This window comes from Gambusia affinis, linkage group LG15 (assembly GCF_019740435.1).
Source record: "Gambusia affinis linkage group LG15, SWU_Gaff_1.0, whole genome shotgun sequence".
Lineage (NCBI taxonomy): Eukaryota > Metazoa > Chordata > Actinopteri > Cyprinodontiformes > Poeciliidae > Gambusia > Gambusia affinis.
This window is the reverse complement of record NC_057882.1, coordinates 10,434,134-10,460,391: the sequence shown is the minus strand read 5'-3', so window position 1 is coordinate 10,460,391 and position 26,258 is coordinate 10,434,134. Positions and strand designations below refer to the sequence as shown.

The 26,258-nt window shown below is 36.8% G+C and overlaps 2 protein-coding genes across 5 annotated transcripts; one reads left to right on the top strand and one right to left on the bottom strand.

The window, feature by feature from the left end:
• Positions 1–12,017: 12,017 nt before the first annotated feature.
• LOC122844860 (cilia- and flagella-associated protein 100-like) lies at positions 12,018–17,150 on the bottom strand. Of its 2 annotated transcripts, none has more exons than XM_044140682.1 (14): positions 17,061–17,150; positions 16,891–16,975; positions 16,625–16,726; positions 16,478–16,536; positions 15,602–15,765; positions 15,426–15,506; positions 15,161–15,330; positions 14,469–14,541; positions 13,767–13,812; positions 13,525–13,670; positions 13,202–13,331; positions 12,895–13,097; positions 12,433–12,526; positions 12,018–12,151 (listed from the first exon to the last, which is right to left on the bottom strand). In XM_044140682.1, exons 2-14 carry the CDS (start codon positions 16,907–16,909, stop codon positions 12,032–12,034), a joined length of 1,407 nt encoding a protein of 468 aa, XP_043996617.1. In that variant the 5' UTR covers positions 16,910–16,975; positions 17,061–17,150; the 3' UTR covers positions 12,018–12,031. The 2 variants fall into 2 exon arrangements, with proteins under 2 accessions (XP_043996617.1, XP_043996616.1); XM_044140681.1 differs by having other exon boundaries at positions 17,057–17,143.
• Positions 17,151–17,958: 808 nt separating this feature from the next.
• On the top strand, positions 17,959–25,996 carry wasf3a (WASP family member 3a). 3 transcript variants are annotated; one of them, XM_044140665.1, is made up of 9 exons: positions 17,959–18,190; positions 19,444–19,603; positions 21,236–21,370; positions 21,453–21,606; positions 21,688–21,805; positions 21,897–22,081; positions 23,522–23,743; positions 24,982–25,259; positions 25,340–25,996. In XM_044140665.1, exons 2-9 carry the CDS (start codon positions 19,471–19,473, stop codon positions 25,495–25,497), a joined length of 1,383 nt encoding a protein of 460 aa, XP_043996600.1. In that variant the 5' UTR covers positions 17,959–18,190; positions 19,444–19,470; the 3' UTR covers positions 25,498–25,996. The 3 variants fall into 3 exon arrangements, with proteins under 3 accessions (XP_043996600.1, XP_043996601.1, XP_043996599.1); XM_044140666.1 differs by having other exon boundaries at positions 17,959–18,205; positions 24,985–25,259; XM_044140664.1 differs by having other exon boundaries at positions 17,959–18,205.
• Positions 25,997–26,258: the final 262 nt, after the last annotated feature.

Below are 26,258 nucleotides of genomic sequence, written 5' to 3'. Positions count from 1 at the left end.
GGAAATGAGGGCCACAATTAATCTCAGCACAAACGTGTGGTAACTAAAACATACATTTTTATGATGCAAAGCATAGTTGTGTGACAAAATGGCTGAAGTTCATGCCTAGGCACCTAACAGAGAATCTGTGGCCATAACCAAAAGACAGGGAAAAGTAATAATCTGCAAACCTGATTTCAACTCCGAATTAGGAAAAGTGCTCAAAACTTCAATTTTCAGTTTTAAATTACACATAAAAGTTAATGTTTTAATAGAAGTTTTTCCTTTTTTAGTTTTATGTGGCTTCTCCTTAAGAGCCATGCTTCACTTTTTCACATTTTTGCTTAGTGAGGGCTCAAATATCGACTGGGAACAACCAATAAGTTTGGCCACTCTCTGTGATGAATTACGCTCTGGTACGTTTTTTTTTTTTTATCCTTTCCTCTGTTTTTGCTTGCAGCTAATTGGTGGGTGGGTGCTTCCTGTCAATCAGACAGGTGCAACAGCTTGTTAAACACTGTTGACACTTTGCCAACTACAGACTCATTTGCATATTTAGTTACAGGCATATTTTTTTTTTAGCAATGCAAATTACCAGCTATTGTGATCATTTGCTTTTAACCATACATTTAATTTTTTTTTACCCAAATAAGGTTTTAATGCATAAATGGTAATAAAATAAATTTTCTGTCTACAATGAGAAATATAAAAACAACAGCTGTGGGTTTTTCTTCAGCGCGGCACATCGAGCTCAGCTGTGATTGCTGCAAGCAGAATGACTTGTTTTAACTTTTTTCAGTGTAAATGTCAAACTGTACATTGTAACATGTTTTTTTTTTATTTTATTGTATAGATTTGTTTGCAATCTGCCCTTTCATTTTTTCTGTGTAGTCCTTGAGTGTGATGGTTCCTGCTTACCCTGCCATGCCCTGTCAGCCTTTGTGTTTAAGTTTGGTCGCCATGCTTCTCTCTGCCAGGCCTCCCAACTGTGTTTATTCAGCACACCTGTGCTCTGCCTAATGTCCCTGCTTCACCTGCACTCTCCTCTTCTTAAACTCCATTCTTCCTCTGCCTCCTTGCCAGATTATCCACAACATTTTTGCAAATATTTTTCCAGTATTTCTCTCTTGCTTCTTGTGTTTGACCCGCTCATGTTTTTGGCCGTACCCTCTTTTTTGATTCTAATTGTTCATATCATGATCTCTGTACATTGACCCATGCCTCGGATTACCAATTCCAGCCTTTTCCTAATTGATAGGCACTTACCTCTCTTTCTCCCTGTGTATGATGATTGACATTTCCAGGAGAGGATTACTGTGTCTATGCTGTTAGACTGAAGAAGAATGCAGCTCCAAAGTCGGTCTTCCAGGGCCGATGTTAGAGCTCTCCCTGGTTCAACACCCCTGGATCAAATGATTGCTCGGCGGCAGACCTCTGTGGAACATCGACATGCAGAGGAGGTTGAAACTGACACAAGAGTTAATACTGGGCTCATTAGGAGAATTTGAGGGATACGTATTAAGATCCAAGAGATGGCAGGAGTGCAACAATACTGGATGCAAGCTGCCGTTAAAATCTAAAGAAGACTAACACAAGGGAGAGAACTAAGACCTGCCGGATACTGGGCTTTGAGGACTGACTTTGGACTACTTTGTATGTTCTCTCCCCCTCATCAAGATCCAACACTGTTTGCAAGTTCTAATCCTGAACCAGTGTCATAAAACAAACTTTATTTCAACAGAATAATTTGTGTCGTGGCTGATTTCTCAGGTGCCCACTGTGGTGCACTACACAGATTTATTTCTGTGTATTTTTAATTTTAATTTCCCACAACTGACATTTTTAAGAAACCATTAATTTAATAACTATGTGCCATGTTATATCATTGCTCATTGCTAGATTAGCACTGTGCAAAACAAAGACCAAATTTCAGACTTGCAACCTCTGAAAGTTGGCTTGTCACCCTCCCTCCTCCTACCCTCTAATTCTCATCCTCTCCCAGCGCTGCGCTCTCTCCCGCTCACTTTAGCATTCTGTCACGCGCTTCCTGGATCATGTAGCTCGTGTTAATTAAACCCTCTTTCAGATCATTTTCTTGCTCAAGTGGCCTCGGTGCTGCACCCATTAGGCAAAAAGCTCTGTTATCTGAATTTCCAAATGTAGCTCAACATTTATTAAAGTGAAATTCACCCAGTAATTGCCCGCCTCGGTATGCCCCATGTCTCCCTCTTACCTCCAGGGCCACCTGCTCAGAGACACCTCCAACTATTTACCGGCATGACGCAGAGGTAATTAGACCCCTGCGACCCGGTCCACTAAGAGCTCAGTAATTGCGTTAATAAAAAAATTAACAGCAGCAGCATGAGGATCATTATGTAAAAATACCCAGTAATGAAGCATTAGCCTTGATTTTATTTGGATTAAAAACAGCTATTGGTATTTAAAGGTGACAGTGTCTGTTGAGTAGAGAAAGTTGCTGCTTTTTTTTGTTTGTTTGTTTGTTTTAATCAATTCCTCTGTTAGAAAAAGCAGAGAATGAATGTCAATTTACAGGGTTTTTCATGTTCATGCAACTCAGGCTAGAATAATTTCATGTGGATAACATGTTTAAATGTCTCTGAATCACTGTACAGGCTTTAACTGTTGCAATTTATTAACCAGCACATTTCATTTTTCAATATCAAATAGATAGACACATGGCATATGGTTCTACAATTATGTGAAAATATATTTACCTCTTTACACATTAGTTTTTTTGTCAAACTTAAATGTTTCAGATCATTAAATTAGTTTTAGTATACACAATGTAGAATCAAAAGCTGTTTCCAAATGTTGTTCTCATTTAAAATGGGGAACATTTCTACTCAGACACTGAAAATGTGTTTTTCTCTCTTCTAAAATCATGAATAGTGATGAGCAACATATTTTGGATCAGACTCCTGGACCTGGAGAATCAGGAAATCATATATAATCTAGCAACTAAAGCAGGCTAAAAGGTTTTTAAAATGACAAAACTCATCCATGCGATCTAAAGAAATTACAAAACAGATGAAATAAAGTTTTTGACATGGATTAGCCTGTAAGGAGTTACAAAATCATTTGATTGTAGGAGGCCAGCTCACCACGGTTAGACCTAATATCCACAAATCCAGAAAAGATGAAGCAATGGTGAATCTTCCCAAGTGTGGCCAACAACTTATCTAGCATATCTACAGATCTACAGACTTCATTTGGTTCAATTAAGGTCAGAGTTCATGGTCCTAAAAAATACCACTGCAAGGAAAAAAGGCAAAACTGTCTAACATTTGCCTAAAAGCTCTAAATAAAATATATTAGAAATAAACCCTGGACCAACAAGACAAAAACAGAATATTTCACTTTACTATCGTTAAACTGTCTATTCCTGCGAGATACTGTTTCACAAAAATAACTGTCTGATTAACTATATTTAGCTTTGCGCAGGAGAGACTTTTAAATTGTAGAAGAAAAGTTTAGCCAGTGCCGTATTATGCCTGTTACACTGCATGCAGTGAAGTTTCCAGGATAATTGCATATATAGTGACATCATATGGACAAGTAGTGCAACTGCAGTCAGATGCATCTTCTGCAAATCTGTCGATGATAACCATAGGATTGAGCTGGTTCCTCTGTGAGCTTGGCTGAACAAACTGACAGTGAAAGAAATCTCTACTTACAATTTGTACCTTCTTTGACATCAACTTTGAACAGACTAAGCTCCTGGTTAAATCCTGTTGTCTCCATGACCATCTAATCTCTCTGCAGGGTTCAACTGCATGATCGATTTAAAAATGAGAACGCATGCATTTTCAAGGTTAAAGAGGGTACTCTGGTATATAGTAACTTTAGAGCTGCGTGGCTTTTCTCGGGCATCCTGTGTGCTGGAAATAATCGGACAGATCAAGTCAAGAATCACAATCTTAGATGTTTGTTTTTTTACCACAATGTCTGTAAAATACTCAAATGAAAGTCTTTAGAAAGAGAAGAAAAGCATCGGATTTAGGTTACAATTTTAATTTCTGTGCAAAATGTCAACTTTTCAAGACTTAACTTGCTTGGAAGACAGCAACATCTTTGGTTGATGTGATCATTTATAGATCAGAGGAAGAGCTTCTGAGCTAACTTTAAAGCAAGAGAAGCAACAATTAGTTTCTTATTTGGACCATAAGTAAGTAAAGTTTGTTCATGAAACCCTTTTCACCAACACAAAGTCACAAAATGCTGTAAAACAGACATCTAAATTAGAAATAAAAATAAAAACAAGCATAAGAAGCAGAATAAAGTTATGGCATAAAAGTCTGGGAAAACAAGTTTCTATCTGGTTTTTTAAAACCCTCCACAGATTCAGCAAAAAGCTGCAGGAGTAACTGTTCTGGAGTCTTAGAGTTGCAGTTGTTACGTTGCAGATGTCCTTTTTATTTGTATTTTTGTCCTCTGTTCAGTTTCTTTGATCAAAGAGTTGAACGGGGGCCTTGGCCGCGGCCTCTCTCATTATGATCTGGCCCTATTTTTATTTACAGCATCATGACCTCACAGTATTCATAGCTTCACACCTCAACCCCCTATTCACTCTCAGCAAATAAACACTGCACATGTTGGGCCCCTAAAAAAAAAAGAGTCTTTCCCTGCTGAAAAGATACAGAGGTTTTGTTGGTTTCCGGCAACAATGTGGGATGCCGCACGAGGAAGCAGAATCCGAACGCTAATTAGGAGATGAGGAACGTGGCCTTGCCTTTCCTGAATGCTCTTTCGGGCATCATTTTATTTCTGATCAGTCAACCATGCACAATCATCCACCTGCTGCCTCCAAATGATGGATGCTTTTTTTGTTCTTCCTTTTTTGGGGGGTTTTCCTAAAAGAATTTTAATGGGTTTCCAAACATTTGCACTTTTTACCCACTACCATAGAAAGTATTGTTAAACCACAGGAGGCTAGGTTACTCTATTTAACACGCAAGATGAGGAGCATTAATATATATATATATATAAATATATATATATATATATATATATATATATATATATATATATATATATATATATATATATATATATATATATATATATATATATGTGTTATGTATGGGTGTGTGTGTGTGTGTGCGTGTGTGTGTGGGTGTGTGTGTGTGTTTAATTATAGCAAATATTCTGACCAAAGTTACAGCAAAATCTTCAGTTTGTTTGAACTTAAATACAAAAGCCTATTACTGAACAAATTAAAGCACTTAGCTATTTTGGAAATGCACCTTTGTTTAGCATACTCTAGGTCTCAAATGCTAATAATTTTTCTGTTTAACAGCACTAAACCTACAAGTCTTTTACCATGATCTGAAATCTTTGACAGTCCCTAATATAAAGATTTATTTGGTGAAAATTATGCAACATCTTGCAGAATGTCGCACTTGAGATCTAAATTTTAAGTTTTACAAATGTGGTCATTTTAGGAATGTTTCATATTGTGAAATATCTAAGTTTAGCTAACAATAACCTACTCATTTTAGCTACCAAAAGGGCTTTTTCTTTGAAGGTCAGACCAACAGAAGCGATTGAGTCAAAGGCCTTCCAAACGACTGTTTCTAAAAGAGGTCTGACAAATAATAGAAAAGCAAATGTTGAGAAATGAGAGCTTAGAAGATTAGAACATTTTATACAGAATGTTAGCATAGTGTTAAAGACAACTCTCAGGGGATAATGTGAGAACAAAGAGCTGAGGAGAGGGTTACTGACTGAGGTCAACTTGTGTCAACCTGAGTTACGTTCAGATGAGTGCACTGAGGCTGACCTGTGGACCAAGTGTGAAGCCAGGATCGGCCTGCTTTAAGAGCTCACTTTCATTTGAAATCCTTGATGTCATTATATCTCCAGTGGGCCATGAGCCTTCAGTTGACAGCCTCTCGGCTTGGCGACATTGTCATTTTCCCTGTGTCAAAGATTTCCCAGTTTGCCTGCATGTGTGAAGTCACACACTGGTGATCTGCTGACAAATTATTCTGTTCATAAAGTCTGGACAATGAGACAAATTCCAGCTTCAACAAAGTCTGTTTGAGTGCTAATGCTGTCTGTTGAGCCAATGGGGGTCAAAAATAGTTTTCTTTATAATCAAATCTAATTAAAACCTAAAAGATTTTAAATTTTTCTCTAGAGAACAGAAACGATCTCTGGACAAAAGTTTCTGAGAAACTGTTTAATCAGGCATTTACTTTGGATGGCATTACAATTATCAGAGAATTGAATATTCCATATTATTTAAATAATTCAGAAATTCCCAAAAGTATGAAATTATATATTGCCAGAAAATATAAAAGACACATTCTACTAATAATAATAGTCATAATATAGATTGCAAAGAAAAAATCCTAAATTAATCGCATTGTATTGATACAAACTGCTTTATAATATGCACCAAAGAAAAATATGGCATGAATTGATGGTATATAAATACATTTAATTGAACTAAATTAAATAAAAACTGAGTCAGGTTTAAAAAATGATGCAAAGAAAGTACTTTTTGAAGTAATAAGGATTGGTAATGTTCAATTATTTTGTTAGATAGCCACCTTGTGGTTAAATTGAGTACTGCATACTTTATGTGCATTGCAATACTTCACAAATGTCAAACAACTCTACATTGTGTTTTTTTTTTTTTTCAGATATAAGGATTTGTACATCCTACCTTTCCTAATGTTTTACATTTTCTGAAGTCAGTAATGTTACTAAAATTTGAATAAGATCATTTTTAGAATATTATTTTGTATTATTTCATGTAGAATAAGTAATGAAACTGCTGCTTTTTCTTAAAAACCCAAGATTGATTGAACAAGCACAGTAACATACATTATTGTCCTTTATGTTAAGGACAATAAATCAGAGCTGTTTGGTGTAGAAGTGGGAGTTTGGGTAGACCAGGACATCGGGTAAACAGAACAGAATAAGTAAAAAGAGATTTTGTCTTTGCCTCAAAAACTATATGGCAAAGCCAATGGTGCAAATGCACAACAATATCTGCAGGAATCACAACAAATTATTATAAGGTGATGATTAACTTAACCTGTACCAAATTACTTGTCTTAATATACAAAATTGTAGTACAAAAAAAAATGTCTAGTTTTAAAATTCTTAACTTGTTGCCTTACGATACAACTAGTCGATTATTTGAGTAGAGTAAAACCTGCCGTGCCAATTCAAAGAGAGATTCTGATAAAACTGGTCCCTAATTTTCTCCTCTTTAGATCTAGATTAGGTCTTAGCTCTGCAGAAAGACCTCACCATGCCTCCTGAAAGCTCCTCTGATAGCGATGGTCTTTCTTTCTTTTCCAACACTGAACTTCATGGCCTCCACAACTTTGTAGAGACATTGGCCCTTCCTCCTGCCACCCAGCACACGATGAGATTCCTCAGCGCACACAGTCACACAGGCTTTTAGACACTCATTAGCCCCTACTAATACAATAAGTGTCACCTTCCATTTCATGGTGCTGTGTTTGATATCAAGATTGGAAACCAACCAAGTCTGTTCAAGATGGGCATCACACCCCCCTCATGCACTGTATTGTCTTTCAGGCACAATGTTGAATTGTATTCTCCTTGACTACATTTATTTATTTTCATTTCAGCATATTCTCTTCATACATGTAAATGCACAAACAGATTTCTCACAAAAAACAGGTCACCTCTGGTGTATGCATTCTTAGAAAAGGCAGAAGTGACGTGCATTTTGTTCATTTTAACCGTAATTTCAGGGAGAGTCGTTTAAAACTCTACCCTAACCCCCAACCTGCTGTCTTGCAACTGACTAATTAAGACCCTTAATTCTCCATGCCGTCGCCTGACTGTGGCTGTGAGCTCACGTGAAGGCCTGCTTGAACCAGCATGGGGGAAGACACTTATATCAAAAATGGAGTGTTGTTTTTTTTTTTTTCCTGTAGTTTAATAGAGAAAAAATAAACAAATCATAGTAAGCTAATATTTAGAAACGTACTAGAGATATTGTCCAGTAAAAAAAACAACTAAAAAAAATTCCCAGGGCTTGGCAGACAACACTGTGGTAGTAGAGCATCTTCAGATCCACAACATGGGAATCCCAACTTTTAATAATCACGGTTAGGCTTCCTCCTTCTTTATTTTCCTTGGCCCAAACTTTTCTGGTTTATTTTTTTTATTCTCATGACACCACCAATGTGACTCCCTAGGAGCCGATGTCTCATTATTACACATCTCTGCAGTGACCTGACCAGTTAGAGCTGAGGAAGGATAGGTTCACTGATGAGAAATAAAAGATGACAATCAGTCAATTGCAAAATTGGTCATATACTGTCACAGAAAAATCTACGAGTATTATCCTATGGTTATAAAAAATGACTATGTTTTCTTGCTTACTGTATAAACTGCCTTAAAAAATGCAGTGATATTCTACATTAATAACTAATACTAATTATAAGTAATATTTCAGTTGCTACTTGTTAAAATAGCTAAATCCTTGCTAACCAATGTACAGATGATTACAAAAGCATGTTCTGTCTTTGGCCAAAAGCTTTAGGCTCTTCACTTTGGCAAAGAGCTTAGTGTCTACTGTGAGCAGCATATGCTCTGAGACCTGCAACAGATGAGTTCAAAATAAGCGTGACATTTGTTAAACAGGCGAAACCCCACAACACCGACATTTGACAACATGATGGGGGTAGGTAACCATTAAGGCCTTCACTTAAACAAGCAGCAATTATTCAGGTCTGGTTCAAGCCAAAGCCACTCTGCTGATCAAATGGAGGAGATTTGTACCATCAGCTGGGAAGTTTTGACAGATTTTGATCAGACAAACATAGCTGAGAAAGTAAAACTCATCTTTTGAAGGGGTTAAAGGTATACCATAATGATTAAAACTATTTCAGTATCAGCTCTATCACCAAGCCTATGCCTACGTCTATGAATTCCTTCCTCATGCACTTGTACTCCTCTTTACGTGCAAACAAACCTTCGACCTCACTCCTTCCTGTCCAACAAAGGTAGCAATAATGGCGAGTGAGGCATGGCGAAGAACATGCCAAGGAGCCCCCTCCACTCCATCCGCCTCCTTGTGCCTCTACCCACTATCCAGAACCATTTGGACCACAGGGAATGGGTTAATCACATTAGAGGCCCAGAAGAGAGATGGGAAGTAGACAGTACCGTGACAGCCGGGGTAGCACTGGCACGACTAATCCCTTTAGGCTGAGGAAAAAAGGGGGACGCCATCTCGCCTACGAGGCTAAGAAAGAAAAAAACATTTTCCCAGGAATGAGTTCACCTGTATGGTAACACAGCGAAGTTGGCCTGTTGATGCCTATTAGGAGAAACAATCGCACTTGGCACGCACGAGTGTTTTTTTTCATGCTGGGCATCACGTCATTGTCAGCGACTGAAAAAGAATCAGCAGCAGACAGTGGCATTGCATGAGATCCTCTTTCATGCCACGGTGAAGCAGCTCCTTTCAACCCCGCGCTATCAGTCTCGCAAACAGTGAGAAGATGGGGAGGGGTGCTGTAAGGAGGACAGAGCCCATTTCATCTGCCATTGTAAGTGCACCCGAGTTCAACCTTAATGTAAACCTTTGCAGGCAGGATATGAATGGGATGCTCTCCATAAAAACACATCCTGCTGGGTAATCCGGCAGATGGCTTCAGCTGCGGACACTACAAGAGAGGCCGGCCGCTGTGGGAGTAGCAGGGAAAGGCCGATCGGCAGCCACTCTTCAGGAGATGTGATATCAGGATTCTTAACTCCCCTTAGCAACACTGGGAAGAAGAGCCGTCAGTTTAGATCCATCAAGTTCTCACTTAATCTCACTCACCACTTTTTTTCTCTACGTTTTCCCCTTTTTTTTTGTTGTATCTTCCCCTTTTGTTGCGGGGATTAAGCCAAGTGGTAAAACAGAGATTTAATGATCTTTCCATGGCTATGTGCACCACTTAAACCATGAGACAAACACGTTGAGGCATTCTAAGAGTCACCCCCTATAAAGATGGCTGCTCAGGAACTGTGAGGCTTTTGATACAACCTTAAGCTGCTGCTGATTTATTTTTTTTTTCTTCTTTTTTTTCCTCTGGTGCCCAGCTCTGCTATGGGAAAATTTTAAGTTTTGTAAAAAGCCATTGTAAAGAGACTGAGAAGAGAACAGTTGGGGAAACCTCTTGATAGCTTTGTAATGATAATGCTTGGTGAATTTCAGTGGTTCGTAAAAGCAGAAAATTCATTATCCACATAAAATTATCACAAAATAATAAATATTGGCTATATTTTAGGTTTGCAGTTGTCCATCCATCTGTTTTCTCACACATTTGTCATTGCAGGGTCTCCAGGGAGACAGTTGCCTGCCTCCAGCGATCATCAGGTGAGAGGAAAGATACACAGCAGACATGTCGCCAGTCCACCGGAAGGTTTCCAGCTGTGTCATGCTCTTTCTGTTTTTTGAAATTGAATTGAACAATGCTTATATACTTGTGAAAATCATGTATTCAGTTTGCTGATGTCTATCATCTAAAATCCTGATGAAGCAAACAGAGGTTTGAGTTACTCTCCTGCAAGGCGGTGAACATTTTTTTTGAACATGTTATACATTGATATACATTAAAATATTTTTGGAAAGCGCAAACATGAAAAGAAGACCACAGTGTTAACCGTTAATCCTGTGTAATTCTCAGTCTTTACTGGTAATAACTGGGAAAGGTATTGGCTGTGGTCATTATAAAATAGCACTAGAAAGCCATAATGGGAGGACAAATATCAGAAGCGGGACATTCAGAGTGTAATGGAGGGTAGAGGTGTATGTGTTAATGCCTATGTGCAGTAAGTGGGTAAACTGGTTGTTGGCTGCATTATGTGAAACCAGCAGGGTCAATGATGGTGAAAATGAGGCCTGTAAGCACTGCAGCACATGGGTTAATAGTCCTGAGCTGGCTTTGAGATTATGATGTTTTCTGTAGTATGGGAGACTCAGGGTGTAAAATGTTGTTTCCATGTTTAATGCCAGTAAAACTCTCAGAAATAGACAATGGCTTTTAAAGTACAGCACAGAAACAGAACTGGGACTGACCATGAAACGTTCAGAAATATTCTCCCCAAGCCGTGATTTTTTTATTTTTTTTTTTAATCCTCTTTTTGCTTTTGATATTTTTGTAACATACTTAGCATATATGTACCCAGATCATGCAGAGACTTGAAATGTTAACTTTTATGCCTTGCCAGAGATCTAACTGCATGAACAGCATGGGGGATGTGGTTGAGTGCATTCATTCACAGGAACTGGACATTTTTTTGAGAAACAGAGCATATGCTCATCGCAGAAACACAAATCAAGCTTTCTTACAGCATTTTAAGCTTTTAAAAGTAATGTTGTAAATTATTTCAGAGCTCCCCCCTGCAAATTCCCAGAAGGAACAAAAAAACACTGCTCACTGTAAATTATTACTGCAAACTCCAACTGGAGTCCCATGTCCAGACCTACATTCACATAGAAACGTCTTCTCCTGGGGAATATTTTGTTAAAAATAAAATCATTTTGTCTCAAGTAACCATATCATCTCCTAGACAAATTAGTTGCTTAAATTAAAAGGTCTGATTTAATTTTACAGTTAAGTGCTTAGAAAACTAATATTTTATGGGTTCAGTTGGGTGAAACCTGAGACAAAATCACTCACAATGAACAGAGAACATTAAGGTGAAATGACAAAAACAGCCATGAAATTATCCCATGTCAAATTTAGTGAGAAGGTCGCAGGCTTGTTATGAATTGCATATAGAAAGAAGCTACTTGGCTATAACTGATAATCAGGGTTTCTACATGTTATCATTCAAAATTGCATTACATTCTCGACTTAACTTTTCCTTCATTTTTTATTTTTTTTTTTTCAAATATTAAACGTTCATGTTCACTCCGAATCTATGGCAGAGTTCTCAGATTTTCATGGCAGAACACAAAATTATTTAGATAAATAAGTTCCTTCCCGTTTGTGCTGAGAGGGTTCAGTTCCAGTATAAGAAAGAGAACATCATATGCAAGTTTTTAATCACAGTCTGTATAGAGCTCAGCTAACGGGTCTATTTCCTCAAGAGGAGAAGGCTCATCGGTAACTTGTGCCTTCTTTTGGACAGGACTCCATCTTTGCATGATTTTTCTTCCAGGCTAAAAAATAAATAAAACTCTTAGTTTTGTACAGTTAAAATAAATGAAATAAAACCATATAAAATATTATGGGTCGAACTAGGAGGCTTGAGAAATGTTTGTACAAAAAACAAAACCGTCTGATGACAGCAAATCAGCAGTGGATAAATCTCAAGGTGTATATTTACGTGGAATGGGTTATATATAAAACACACTTAATACATTCTGGCATTGTGTATTATACTGATATAAACTGATTAGACAGTATCTGTGGATGCTTTTGTCATTTTAGAGTGACTCACAACTTTCCTGGTCACTCCCGAAGCTCGTCTCATGCACTTCGACATCTTTAATTTCTGCTTCTCCCTCTCCTCCCGGAGCTTCTCCTCATGCGCCCTGGAACATGAAGGGGTGCCGTGAGACAGACAGTTAAACTAAAGCTCACAAATAAGATCATTTATCCCAGATGGCAAATTTCAGTCCTTGATATTGAAATTATTTCTAAATTTTATTTTATTGTTTTCATTTAAAGAGTCAAGTTTCTTAACCTCTTAAACTAAGGTTTAACTGGTTAGGAATTCACACCAGCTCCCCTAGAAATGCTACAAGGATGAGATTGTTTGGAAAATGGACACTCCTTTTGTTTTTCTATCAAATAAAATCCCAATCAGAAACAGTCAGGCTTGTTGTAGCAACATTGCAAGAGAAATAAAGGTTTTTGGAAGACACTGCATGTAAATCTGACTTTACAATGGGAAACAAACCTTGTTCTCCTCTCTCCGTCCTTGATTTCCCACAGTGTCTCAAACATATCTCTAGGGATTTTCTCAATTTGCTGGAGCAAGAGGTTCATCCGGTGCTCAACACAGCAGAGCTTTTCCAAAGTTCCTTGATTGATAATCCGGCTCTCGAAGCAGCAAAGGTAAACTTCTGTTACCTTCTTACCCAGAGCTTCTAACAGTATATCCTGTGATAAACAAGGAGAGAGTTATACTTGACATTGACAGGATTTTTTTATTTTCTCAGAGCTCTAAACTACCCATGCTGATTTTTTTTTTTTTTTTTTTTTACCTCGTCTTTTGTTTCTAATGAGTTGTGGAGCTGAACCTGCTTTCTGAGCACAACGGCTCTCTTCTTTTCCATTTCAATTCTGGACTCCAAGTTGCTTTCTTGCTGTGTCAGTTTCTTCTCATCCTCTTCCCTTCACAAATAGAAGGCAGATTTTGGAGATGTGTGTCTTTCATATCTATCATTTACTTGGCAATTGGTTTAAATTAACATGTCACCACATGCCACTGAAACCTTTATATGTCCTACGCCTCTTCTTTGAAGTGTCTTGCTACAAGACTGGTATGTCTAAAATGACTTTCCAAACAAAACGTTCACATTCTCACATTTTAAGTCTGGTGGTCTCCAACGTCTGCTCCAGTATTTTATCCATTTCAGTGGCGTTGTCTATCAGAGAAAGGATCTGGTCAGTTAACTCCGATGGTAAAACCACAACCTCAAAAGGATCAGTGAAGTAGATCTCGACAATCCTCTGCAAAGAGAAGGGAAGGAAAACCAAATTGCGTCATTGAACAATAATAAATAGGACGTGTTTCTGTCTTGAGCTCTGATTTAGGTTGTAAATAACCTCGTCGTCGTCGTCGCTGCCATTCGGCACAGCTGAATCAGTTGATCTGAAAATGCAAAATAAATCAAATTGATGAAAAAAATGTAAAATCAGCCAGTAACAATGATAGTAAACAAGTAGAGTTTATAAATGTGCCTCACCCTTTGAAAGATAGTGAGGCAAAATTTTAATCATCATGCTGTGAAAACATGATAGTTTTACTTAAGCCTCCTCCTGGTTCCAATTTTGATGTTCCAATTTAAGAAAAGCAATACAATATATGTCAATCATGATTACTGATTGACACTAATTACGACCACGAATGATAATAATGGATTTATTTGTTTAAATGACCTGCCTTTTTTGTACTAAAACAAATATTGAAATACAATTTGAAGAAAACTAATCAATCTCGTACTGAATTCATTCTAATAATTAATATAGGTCTATATAATTTCGCTATGCCTTTTCTGCTTTAAATTTCGCTTTTAAGTATACCAATGTCCAGTTCTTAATGAACAGCATGTACCAGATGTAAAAACTTTGCAGTCAGTTTCAGTAAGGCTTTAATTTAATAATAATTAAATAATGAATTTGTTTGTATTTTGGTTGTTGTTTTTTTTATTCCCAACAATGACAAATGTGACTGCATATGCCAGTTTATAGGTTTTGAGGCAGAGATCCACAACAATTCAAACAAATTGATTAACTGTGTTAACTTACTCTGTGTCTGTCTGTGACGTGGACTCTGAAGGCAGGGTTGTATCTGAACTGGATGTCGGAGCTGCTTCCACACCTGGATCAACATCAGATGTACAACATTTATTTGTACGGCAAAGAAAATGTGACATTGTTTGTACTTTATTCTTTACTTTACACCTTGAAGAACATTTGATGTCTGAAGAGAGTTTCATTGCTAGTTCAGGGATTCTCATAGGCTTCAAATCACTATATGCGCAAATAATTTTCCCAAATGTACTTGCAAAGTTAACCTTTAAGAGAATTCAAGGATACTTTTTGCTACTATTTTCGAGTGTATTTAGCAGTGTGTTATGTAAACTTGAAATTTACCAGAGAACATTTTTTTAACTAAATTTTAAATTGTTGTGTCAGGTTCTGAAATTAGCCTCAAAAGATTAAGCCACACAAGAATCCACACATTTATTCTTGAAGCAAAAAAATAGTTCTTTTATTCTTATTTTATACCCACTAGATGGCGCCAATCCCCCTTTTTTTTTTTACACTTTTTCCCGGTGTGTCTTAAAAAATTGTTAGGTGTGTATAATGGACCCTCAGAATGTAATTATTTTATATTTATATTTTAATTTAAAGGATTACCTCATTTGAACTTGAAAAACAAAAACTAGACATATATAACATACTTAGGGTAATTAGTACAAGTGAAAAAAGTTTACTTTTGCTGTCTGCAGTTTCTTCAGGCTTAGTGCTGGGTTCCTTCCGAGCTTCTTTAGCTTTCAATATTTCAGCTTCCTTGGCTTCCTGCCACTCTTGAGGTGCAAGATTGAACAATATGTTTGCGTAACATTTGTGTCTATTGAGGATATGCTCAACCCTTTCAAATTCACTTCAAAAAGGAGAGACCAGATTTAGAATCCCACACGAGAGATTGCATCTGTTAAAGCAAGACTTGTGTGTGTTTTGATCGTTACTCATTTCTACCTTTTCGCAATCATCACATCCTCCAAACACTTCACCACAGTAAAACTGCTCTCCTGTTTGGACTTGATGGCATTTTCAAATCTGTTGTTGAACATTAATAGTGGTCACAAGTTCTGCAAATCTTGAAAACATATTGTTAAACCAACAGTACTAACCACAGATTTGTTTTTCCTTACAGGTTTTTTGCATCAATGGGTTTCCTTTCAATTCGTGCGATGAACTGCCTCATGTGGTTAAGTTCTCTCTCACAGAAATGTTGATTGCATTTCACTTCTGTTTCCAGTGGCCTGATGAGTTTCTCAAGGTCATTTGCCTTTTTCTTCAAGTTTACCAGTTCGGCCTGAGAACATGTGAGTGTCAGCAAAATCAGCACTTAATATGTCTAATGACAAGCAGGAAAAGGCACAGAAATACAGAAATGGCTTAGATTGAACAACAAAACTCTTGGTTGACTTAATCATTGCTGAGACCATTTAGGTGTTGTTTTCCATTATAGCTAGTTTTTTTGTTTGTTTGTTTGTTTGTTTGTTTGTTTTTTGCTGCCTTTAATGCAAATGTAACTAATGTATTTATTTTATAAAACTTTGAAATACATCATTTAAAACGTTAAGTGTGAGAGACAATCAAAATAGCTAAGACCAAAATTATGATTATTCACAAAGATGTTCTTGTAATTCTTTCCTTTTTTCCTGGACTCAAAAGTCTCTATGAACATAAAACATTGTTTTTTTTTCCTGTGCAACAGTGAATTGGTTTAATCTGTCATTTCATTATCATTGCTGATTAGTCAAACCACCTGAAACAATGTGTGTATTTTGACTAGCTTGAACCAAGAGATTGATATAAATCTTTCAGGTTATGTATTAGATTCATTTTGACTCCATAACATAAAAGCTAAAATTTTGTTTTTATTTAAATCCCTTTTGACAGTTATAGAGAGGTCAGCTTGGATTTACTGTTTATTCCACACAATGTTTTCTACTATATTGGGCTTATCTTCTTGACTCATTTTTGAGCTTATTTTATGTTTTAATAGAAGTTTTTTCTGTTACCCTCAGCTCTGCTTTCCTTTCTTTGTAATTTGTGAACTCATTTCGACCTGTCAGAGAATCTTTCAAGAACAAAAGAGAGGCACATTATCACCATTTCTTTGACATACAACAGTTTACTTAGCTCTCATTTACTCTCTCTGCACTTACTTGGTAGCGCAGTCCAAAACTCTATCGGTGGTATGTTCAGTACTGAGTATTTCCTCTCCTTTCCCAGATATATTTCCAATGTTGGATCTTTCACGGGGAGTGCTGTGGTAGAAATCTTGGTTAGTCTAAAAACATTAATCAATGCGTCTTCAAGCAACTCTCTAAAAAGTCTATAAATGTTAAAAAGGACTACAAGATTGACTTTCAAGAAAAGCACATCAATTTATGCAAACCATTTGACATAACAAAAACACTCCTTGTTTCACCGTTTAAGCCAGGGTCCATCTTAGAGCCGTTATTGCTGGACTCAAAATTGTCAGAAACTGCTAAATCAATTTAGTCGAGGGTCGCCTGAAATGAAAATACATGTTAATACGAAAAGAAAGAAAAAAAAAACATTCTTTTGATATCAAAATAATTAAGAGGTATTACCTACTTCCTTATATCTTTGACCTTATATCATCTGAAATCCCCTGGACTGCAAAATTAACAGTTGGAGGTTTTTCAGCGGTAACCATGTGTTACCATGGCAACTGCAGTTCAACTTAAGCATGTTTTGTCAGTAAAATTTAGAAACGTGCATTATTGTAAGTAAAAAGGTCTAATTGAAAACAGAAAGAAACAAACTAACAAAGAAACAAAGATAGATAGAAAGCAAAGGACTATTTCAGTTTCGCTGTTATTTATTATCTTTACATGATTCATTTATCTAATATTTAACAGATATTATCAACATTCATATTAGGTTTGTTTAATTAAGATACCACATGCATGTTTATTTTTTTTTATTGTACTTTTTTAAAAGGTGAAAATATACAGTTGAAATATTTTTTCAAGTTAAGAATTGTCCTTGACATCTTAGCTAAAATATGGGTTTTAAGGGTCATGTTTTGCAAATACTATGTAAGGAAGGACATAGTATGAGCCAGATGTGAGGAAAGGCAGACTCCTAAATCAGACTAAAAGTGTCTGGTTTCTTTATTTATCCAGGTCACCCCCACTGAGATGATAATAGACCAGATTAGAGCGACAACCTGCTGCCTATGCAAAGAGAGCAGAAAGATTCGAAGGTCCCACAATATGAAGTACTGATATCCAAAACATTTGTTTCGTATGTTATATGTTAAATCGAATAATTGATTATAACAAAGTTCTATTGCATGCAGCAATGGAAATAATAGCAGCAGCACAAGCAGATCCCAACTTAATTTCATGTGTTATGTAAAAATATTGGGTTGCTCCATGCCCTTAAATTCATAGATTGCATTAGTATGCTACATAAAAACTACTAATACATCCTGAAATGAAGCTGGATGTAACATGGCCAGCCATGATGCCTGTGATTGGACGCTGGGAGTAAAGCTACTGGGTAATCCTCTGCTGGCTCATGCTGTTATTTGGACGTAGGGATTTATTGTTGGTGAATTGTGCTGCAGAGGACTACTATTGCTGTTCACATGTTGGATAGTTTCTTTGACTTGTTTCCTCACTTGATGATGGAAAACAGGATAAATAGCCCTTGACAAACTGGCCCATCGAGAATACTTCTCCAGGATAGAGGCAAAGGTCAGCAGTTCACCGGTAGGAAGTCTTGTTGTTTAAGAGCACCTTTGACTAAAAGTGTTCAAATAGTTAGCTAGTTGTGTATTTTTAAAAGTCAAGGAGATGTAATAATTACTAAGATGCTTACTTGGGACAACTTAAGAAATTTGAAAGCGTTAGGAGCTTTATAAGTAAGCTTAAAAGAAAAAAAACAAGCTGGATACATTTTATATTATTCAGAATAAAATAGAATATATATCTATATAGATATACATATAGATATATACATATACAAAAGGCAAGTACAACAGAAAAAGGGAAAATATATGTAAACATAAAAATGTAAATTATTATCATAACATATTTTCAGAAAAAAGGAAGTTTGTTTATGTATTGACATTTTTTATCTAATAAAATTCATGTTGTCAAATTCTTTTGAAAAAAATCTTCCACCAATCAACCTTATTTTATTAAGAACAAACAAGAAAAATAAATATTTATTTTTAAATTAAAAACAATTATGTCTTGTCTTCCATAGATTTTTATGAAATCATAAAATTATATTTCAATGATACATAACTGAATCTGGAAAGACAAAGAAACTGTAGATTTTTCTGTTAATCTAAACAAAGAAAATCTAAAAATGAGACATTTTTAGCAAGAGCTCATAGAACTGTTTAAACATTAACATCATTGCTGATCATTTTTCTCAAGGTGCATGTATGAACCACCATGTTTGTATTCCTTATATAAGAAATGTTTGTGTGTTCAGATGGACAATATTTGTCTGACATTCATCTCGTAAAAAGTATTAATCGTCAGGAAGCAACAACCAAATTGCAGCTGTTAGGCTTATACAGTATACAAAACCGCATAAGTCAAAATCATTGACCTTGTTTTGACCCCACTCAAGGTTAATGGGTCAAAATGACTCAGTGGATGTTGATTAAAACTTTAAATCACTTGCATAAAATTATAGGTAATGTGTAATAAACTTGGATGCACCCATGTATTAAACATCTGACTTACATAGTTTCAAGGTCAATTTACTTACTTTAGCTTATTTATTTTTGTTTACAAATGAATCATTTCAGTGGGTGCATTTACAAGCTGCATGTACAACAAGTGATTATTGGTTGTGTTTTTCTGAAGAAAAGCAAAATGTGCTAAAACAAAGGAGGTTTTTTCACAAAGAACATAAATGTTATAAATACAAGACCTACTCTGCAGGTTTTTGTCTGGAGAGCTGATTTTTGCCGCCTTTCCATCCCCACCAGGAGGTCGTCGAGATGTGAGAAGGGGTCATGCCTCTGATCAAGAGAAACATTGAGCCTCGTCACCTGTGCCAAGGTGCAGTGCCTGATGGGATTGGCAACGAGCTGGAGTGTGTGACAAATAACTCGCTATCCGCCATCATCCGTCAGCTCAGCTGCCTGAGTAAGGTCCCAGATGTTAACAATATCTGTTCAGAGGCCATCTTAACCTTGAATTAGTGGATTTTCAGGATTGTTCATGGAACTTCTAATCAACGAATGACTTCAATGTTATATGTTTGCATACAAGTTCCAAACACACAAAACAGAAAAACTACACACATTATAGTTTATATCCCACATATTTCACAAGTAATGTACCATCTTCCTGTATTTATTTACATTGCTCTGAGTATCAATAAAAGCTAAAAATGCAGAATATCGTAGACTGTCGTCCAACAGGATGCAAAATGAAATTTGCAATTTCCTGATGACTCATATTGGATGTAACTCAGAATGTGCAGCAGACAGATTGTTCTCAAGTAAGGCTAGCGCTACCTAGTTAGCGGCTACTTTTTACTAGAGTAAAAGTAAAAAAATAGCCACCCGAGAAATTACTCAAGTAAGAGCAAAAGCGTATTTGGTCAAAAGTCTACTAAAATACAGAGTAACTGATGAAATTATCAATCATTTAATATTTCAAAATTACATAAACACACAAACCAAAATACAAAGTGGCCATTTTGATATTTTAAGGACAATAAATGACAATAATTCATATACCTTAAGTAATAAAAAATAACAAAATCAGCAAAAATATTGTTTTCTAAATCAGTTTCTTTCAATAAAAAACTTATGAAACTTTAACAAAAACTGCAGGTGTGCGTCTGGTGCATTTTTGGTTAAAACATGTTTGTTTTTCATTCAGTGGGTAGAGAATCCAGTAATTTTTCTCAAGCAAGAGTAACGATACGTCATGATAAAATTACTCAAGTAAAAGTAAAAGGTATGGTGTAATAAAAATATTCTTAAAAGTGCAATTTTTCAAAAGAGCTACTCAAGTAGGTGTAATTGAGTAAATATAACTAGTTATCACCCAACTATGGTAGCAGGGACATTTTTCCGCTTTGGGGGTTGCCTCTTTGCAATATGACGGATTAAGAAAAAAAAAATTAAACAGAACAAATTCTCTCATGGACATCTGGAACATGGCTTGCCTGATCACAGAGTGTGCATGTGTGTAGGCGTGTTTCTGTGTGTGTGGATTAAGTGAAGTAACTCAGGCTTAGAGCTTACCGTAAAGCTCTGTCCAACAGGCGAAGATGGAGAGTAGGTGGGTGGAGACCTAAACACTGACAGTCTAAGGATAGCTTTCACACTAAGTGGATCGGAGCTGTGGTGGTGGAAGCTTGCAAACAGCCCACAGAGCACGACACAGTTTGCATAAGAAGTAACTCAGTACCTTTTCCTTCAATTCAATTCAAAATTACTGTATTGATCCCAAAGGAAAATTAAACATCTTTCTAAATCAAATTAATTCAAGGTTCTTCAGGGAGTTGTTGTAGATGGTGATGGATGTGGGCAGGAAGGATCTCTCAGCTGTAGCTGTATTGTCTGTATTACAGTAAATTTGAAGAGGACTTGAACTGAAGAGTCCATGAAAGTGGATTCTCAGGGTTGCCCAAAATGTTCTGCCAAAGATGACACTTTGTGTCATTGCAACATATTGACTCTGTAAAGTAGCATTTTCATTTTTTTTCATTATTTATTAAAGTGAGATTTTTTTTTTTTGCCTCTCCTTGTGTTTCTGTTGCAGGTAAGCAGGCAGAAAACGTGTTTGGGGAGCTTTTTAACGAGGCCAACACATTTTACAGTCGCGCAAACTCTCTCCAGGACCGTATTGACCGCTTAGCCGTCAAAGTCACCCAACTGGACTCCAGCGTGGAGGAAGGTCAGTTCACTGAAAACCTACACTTTTTCCTACTCTCATTGATTTTTAACAGACTTCTATCTCTGCTCTTCCTGCTCCACAGTGTCTCTTCAGGACATAAACATGAGGAAGGCCTATCGAGGCACTGCGGTCCAGGACCAGGAGGTTTTGTCCAAAGGCAGCACTCCCAGCTCTGTTGCTGAAATGTATGAGGGCTGTGACAGGCCTCCCCTTCTTGGTGCCCTCACAGCTTACAGGTTCTGCATGTGTCTTACATCAACCATCAGTTCACTTAATATTTTCAGCCTTTGCAAAGTGTTTTATTTGATACAATACAGGGAGGACTCCACTGACGCAATGAAATTCTACTCGGACCCGTCCTACTTCTTTGATCTTTGGAAGGAGAAGATGCTTCAGGACACTGAGGACAAGAGGAAAGAAAGGCGGAGACAAAGGGTAACAGTGCAGACTTGTTTAGAGCTATGTTTATGTGTTTTACATTTTGAGTAAACATTCACTCCTTTGTCTCTAATTTACTCTTTCACAGGAACAGAAGAGGAGTATGGAGAGCAGCACCCTCCAGCGGGAGGTGAAGAAGGTGAGGAAGGCTCGAAACCGCAGACAAGAGTGGAACATAATGGCTTTTGATAAAGAGCTTCGTCCAGATCACCGCCATCCAAAAACTCTTCGACGAGGAGCGTCTTCAGAAGGTTCTCTCTCTCCTGATGGCAGGCAAGGGTTTCCTTTTCCTTCCTTTTTTCAAACAAGTTTGTGACTAAGAAAAAAAATAAGATTTTTGCATCTTCTCATGTCATTTTGATGTTGGTTGTGTTCAGTTTTCTGTGTTGTGTAATTGTACCATTTTAAAGACTGAGATGCAGATTTGTTGACGTTATAATTTCAAGAATAGTACACTTAACTTTTGAAACTGTTACTTTCCTTTCTTTCTGAATCCTTTCAGGTTGATGAAATGCATTTGAAAGAATTTAGAAGATGAGATGCTGCAAGTGTGAAAAATCAAATGTGATTCCAATTGGTGAATTTCAATTCAGGGTGGCATTTTATTTCATTTTACATTGTGCCAAATGTTTCTTGTTGCAGAGGCATTTTATGGAGAGCAGCATTTGTCATTTTGTAAATGACAAATGATGTTTTTCATCCTGAAAAAAAAGCATTTGGTTTTTTTTTTTATTAGGAAACATTTATATCACCAGAGTATGCACTGTTACCTTAAATCCAGGCATGAAAACCAATTTTGATTTCTCTCAGTCAATCCTTTCCTTTCCTTTATTTTGTATTTGCACGAATTGCATGTTTTCGAAAGGCTCCTGAACCCATGCAATAAATCCCTCATCAGAATCAGATCTGTATTTAATAGAGCACCTCATTCAGGATGGGATTTCAATCTTGTTTCTTTTTGGGATTTCATCAGATTCGTTCAGTGATTTATTGGGATTATATCATTCAAGGGAGAGAATATATATAATTTTAATTTTGCTGGACCTTAAATTGTCCCAGACGCTTTTGCGGACAATAATAATATTGTTTTGATGCCATTTTTAAGTGATATATTGATAATTGCATGATAATCCAAGTACACCTTCTCAAAGATCAATAAACTGTCATTTCTAATGAACATTTAACACTGGAACTGGAAGACATTTTAAATGTCAAGAATAAATAAAACACCTGAAGCAACAAATGAAGTGTAAACCAAATTGCTGTTCAAAAAAGGCAATGCACCAGACTAAACCTTTTGTCGTCCAGTCTTTGGTAGGAAGAGTGACAGACATGACAATAGCAGTCATGCAAATGGAAAATTATTGAGCGGTATTCAATTTATCATGATAATTTATTGCTTTTTGTGACAGGCTTAGTTTTCACTACTCTAAATGTTTATTATCACTTAAATCCATTCCTAAAAACCATTCATGTTTGACGTTGTAGGATTTAAAATAAATGTTCACTTTTATTTCAGAAAGTGAAAAATTCCAGAAATGAGGAGTGAAACTGGATACTTTCCAACGCACATCCTCTGCAGCATGTTTGCTTTTTCATCCCTTCTGTTTTGAGCTTGTGATATGGCATTTTGGGCAGAAAAAAAAAGAGTTACCATCTGGATATGCAAAGGCATCTGCATTATAATCTCCCTCACCGTCATTGTTTATCCAGGCCTGACCTTCTGGACCACCCATTCCCTCCACTACCTGCTCACACTGTTTGCAACTATGCCAGGTCCCATGATTACATCCCAGGAAACGCACATCCCTCACCACCTGTGGAGCACGAATACCACAGCATCGATGTCAACTACAGGAGAGTAACTTATGCTGCAGCAGAGCCCCTTGTTGAACGCAGATTAAATGGTTCTGCACGTCTGGCTGCAGACTGCAAGTACGTATTGTGCTGTTCAGGAGCCAGACTCGCTCATCGTCAGCATGAATGTCAGATTAATTTGTTGACTGTCAGATTAACAAAATTTATCAGACATGCAAAATTAACTGTTTGGAAAGGAGTAGTTAAATGTGAAAACATATTATTTCCAGCTCATATTTTCACGTTGTTCTGTGATGTCCTGGCAGGTTTTTGTAGTGGATGGATTCATCCTACAGAGGTTTGTGGTGGTGTGCATTCAGGCAATAGCAAACATGTCAAGTTGAGATAAGGGCCGTTTCAAAAGTTTAATGTTTGCATGCTACGTCCATCCTTAAATTTGTTTTGTGTGTTTGGTATTATTTCATAAAACACTGATTTGGGTGCAGATTTCTCAGTATAGCTGTTGACTTGAGGTTAACTTGCCACATGTAGATAGACATTCTTCTCCTTCAATATCCCACAATGCACCACTACAACTCGAAATGTAACACAACCATCAGCATGTTACTGCCAACTCCTTGTTTTACTCCGGGTAAAGCATTTTTACATTTTAATGCTTCACTTGATTAATTTTTGTCATTGTGGTCAGATAGCTCAGTCTTCATCTCATTTGGCAAAGAAACTGTTTTTGAGCAAAATCTTAACTTATTCATGTGGGCAGGTGCAAATGCCAGCTAACTTTGAAAGTGTTGATTTTTGAGTGCAAGCTTTTTTTTTTTCACCGATAACGTCAAAAGCTTGTTTCACTTTGGATAGTGACTCTTGTGTTCAGGTTATGATAGCCTTGTGCTATTGATTATTATAATTATCATTATGTATCTCACTCCTATACACCCACTATCACCCACTGGTTCAGTTATTTCAGCTTTTAAATAACTGAACCAATTCCTTTTCATCTAAGGAGTGGAAATAAACCAATTTAAATAAATTTACTACTCTTATCAGAAATGGTTAAAAAAAAATAAAATAAAATAAAATAAATCCAATCTCATATTTTGTTAGTGGGTTTAAAAAATGATCCACAATAAATTAAAACATGTCTCTCCAATTTTTATAGATTAATATCATCAACGATGTATTTTGAATTATCAGACGACTCTGAAAAGAATTATTTAAATAAACTAGCTTAAAGCACCATATTAATATGACATTCATGCCCGCAAAGAGTGCTAGTGAGCTTCCAAAATAAGCTAGTTTCAAAATGTAACTTCACATTGCTGAGGGTTGCGGCACTAATTTTAATCTTCTTTCTTTAGAAGAAGCTCCGTTCCCCCTCTTTCTCTCCAAGGCCCACCCATCCCATCCGCCCAGACAGCATTTGGCTTTCCACCACCACCACTGAATAATGGAGCTATGCACATAGGTTACCCTCTCCCGCCGGTACCTCCTCCGGGGCCACATGTGGCGCCTCCACCTCCGGGTCCCCCTCCTCCACCTCTGCCTCCCCCAGCCGCGCCCTCACACCCACCAAGACACAAAGACACCAAACCGGTTAAAGATGCCAGAAGTGATCTGCTGTCTGCCATTCGGATGGGTGAGCATGGCTTCTCTGATATCATTTTGTGAAAAAGGTTTGCTGATTTAAGGTGTGTTAATGTTTTCTTCTGTTATTAGGCATCCAGCTGAAGAAGGTTCAAGAGCAGCAAGAGCAGCAGAACAAGAGGGAGCCGGTGGGGAACGACGTGGCCACCATCCTGTCCCGACGAATTGCAGTTGAATACAGTGATTCTGAGGATGACTCTGAGTTTGAAGAAAATGACTGGTCAGATTGACCTTGCATAAGCTGAAGCACGTGATTGATATGTGCTTTCAGTGATCCCTCTAAAAAAGGAAATTGAATTGTGCTTGAACTTGTTTGGCTCCATCTAGTGTGTAGAGATGGAGCCAAATGTGCAAATACATGCTTATTTTGCACCTCTAGCAAAATGCATGAATTAGATGAATATTTACATCTTCTACATGTACAAAACAAAATTACGTTTGTTAAAACAGCAGTTCTGAAAATCCTCTGCAGGAAAGTAAAGACCAATATGAATAATACATGCCATGTCTGGCTGTCATCCATGTCCGTTCTAAGGTGTCATGGTCTCTTTTTGTGCCGCAGCCTTGGTAACAGGAAACTGAACACTTGTACAGACCAGAGGCACTGTCGAGGTTACAAGTTTAAGTGTGTGTGGGATCAAATCCATCTAAATTTTACAGAAATAATTGTTTATATGTTCATTATTGTATGTGTAAAATATATTGCCCTGTTGTTCACAACTGTTAAATGTTTCTGCCCAGATTTGTTCTGAAATGTTTTGGAAAATTAAATACCAATAAATATTTTATAAACGTCTTTATGAGAATTTATTTTCCTTCACTTCATCTTTCTCAACCCTTTTCTCTCTTTTTTGGCCTTCCCAAAAATTAAGCAACTATATAGTGATTATTATTATTATTATTATTATTATTATTATTATTATTATTATTATTATTATTATTATTATTATTATTATTATTATTATTATTATTATTATTATTATTATTATTA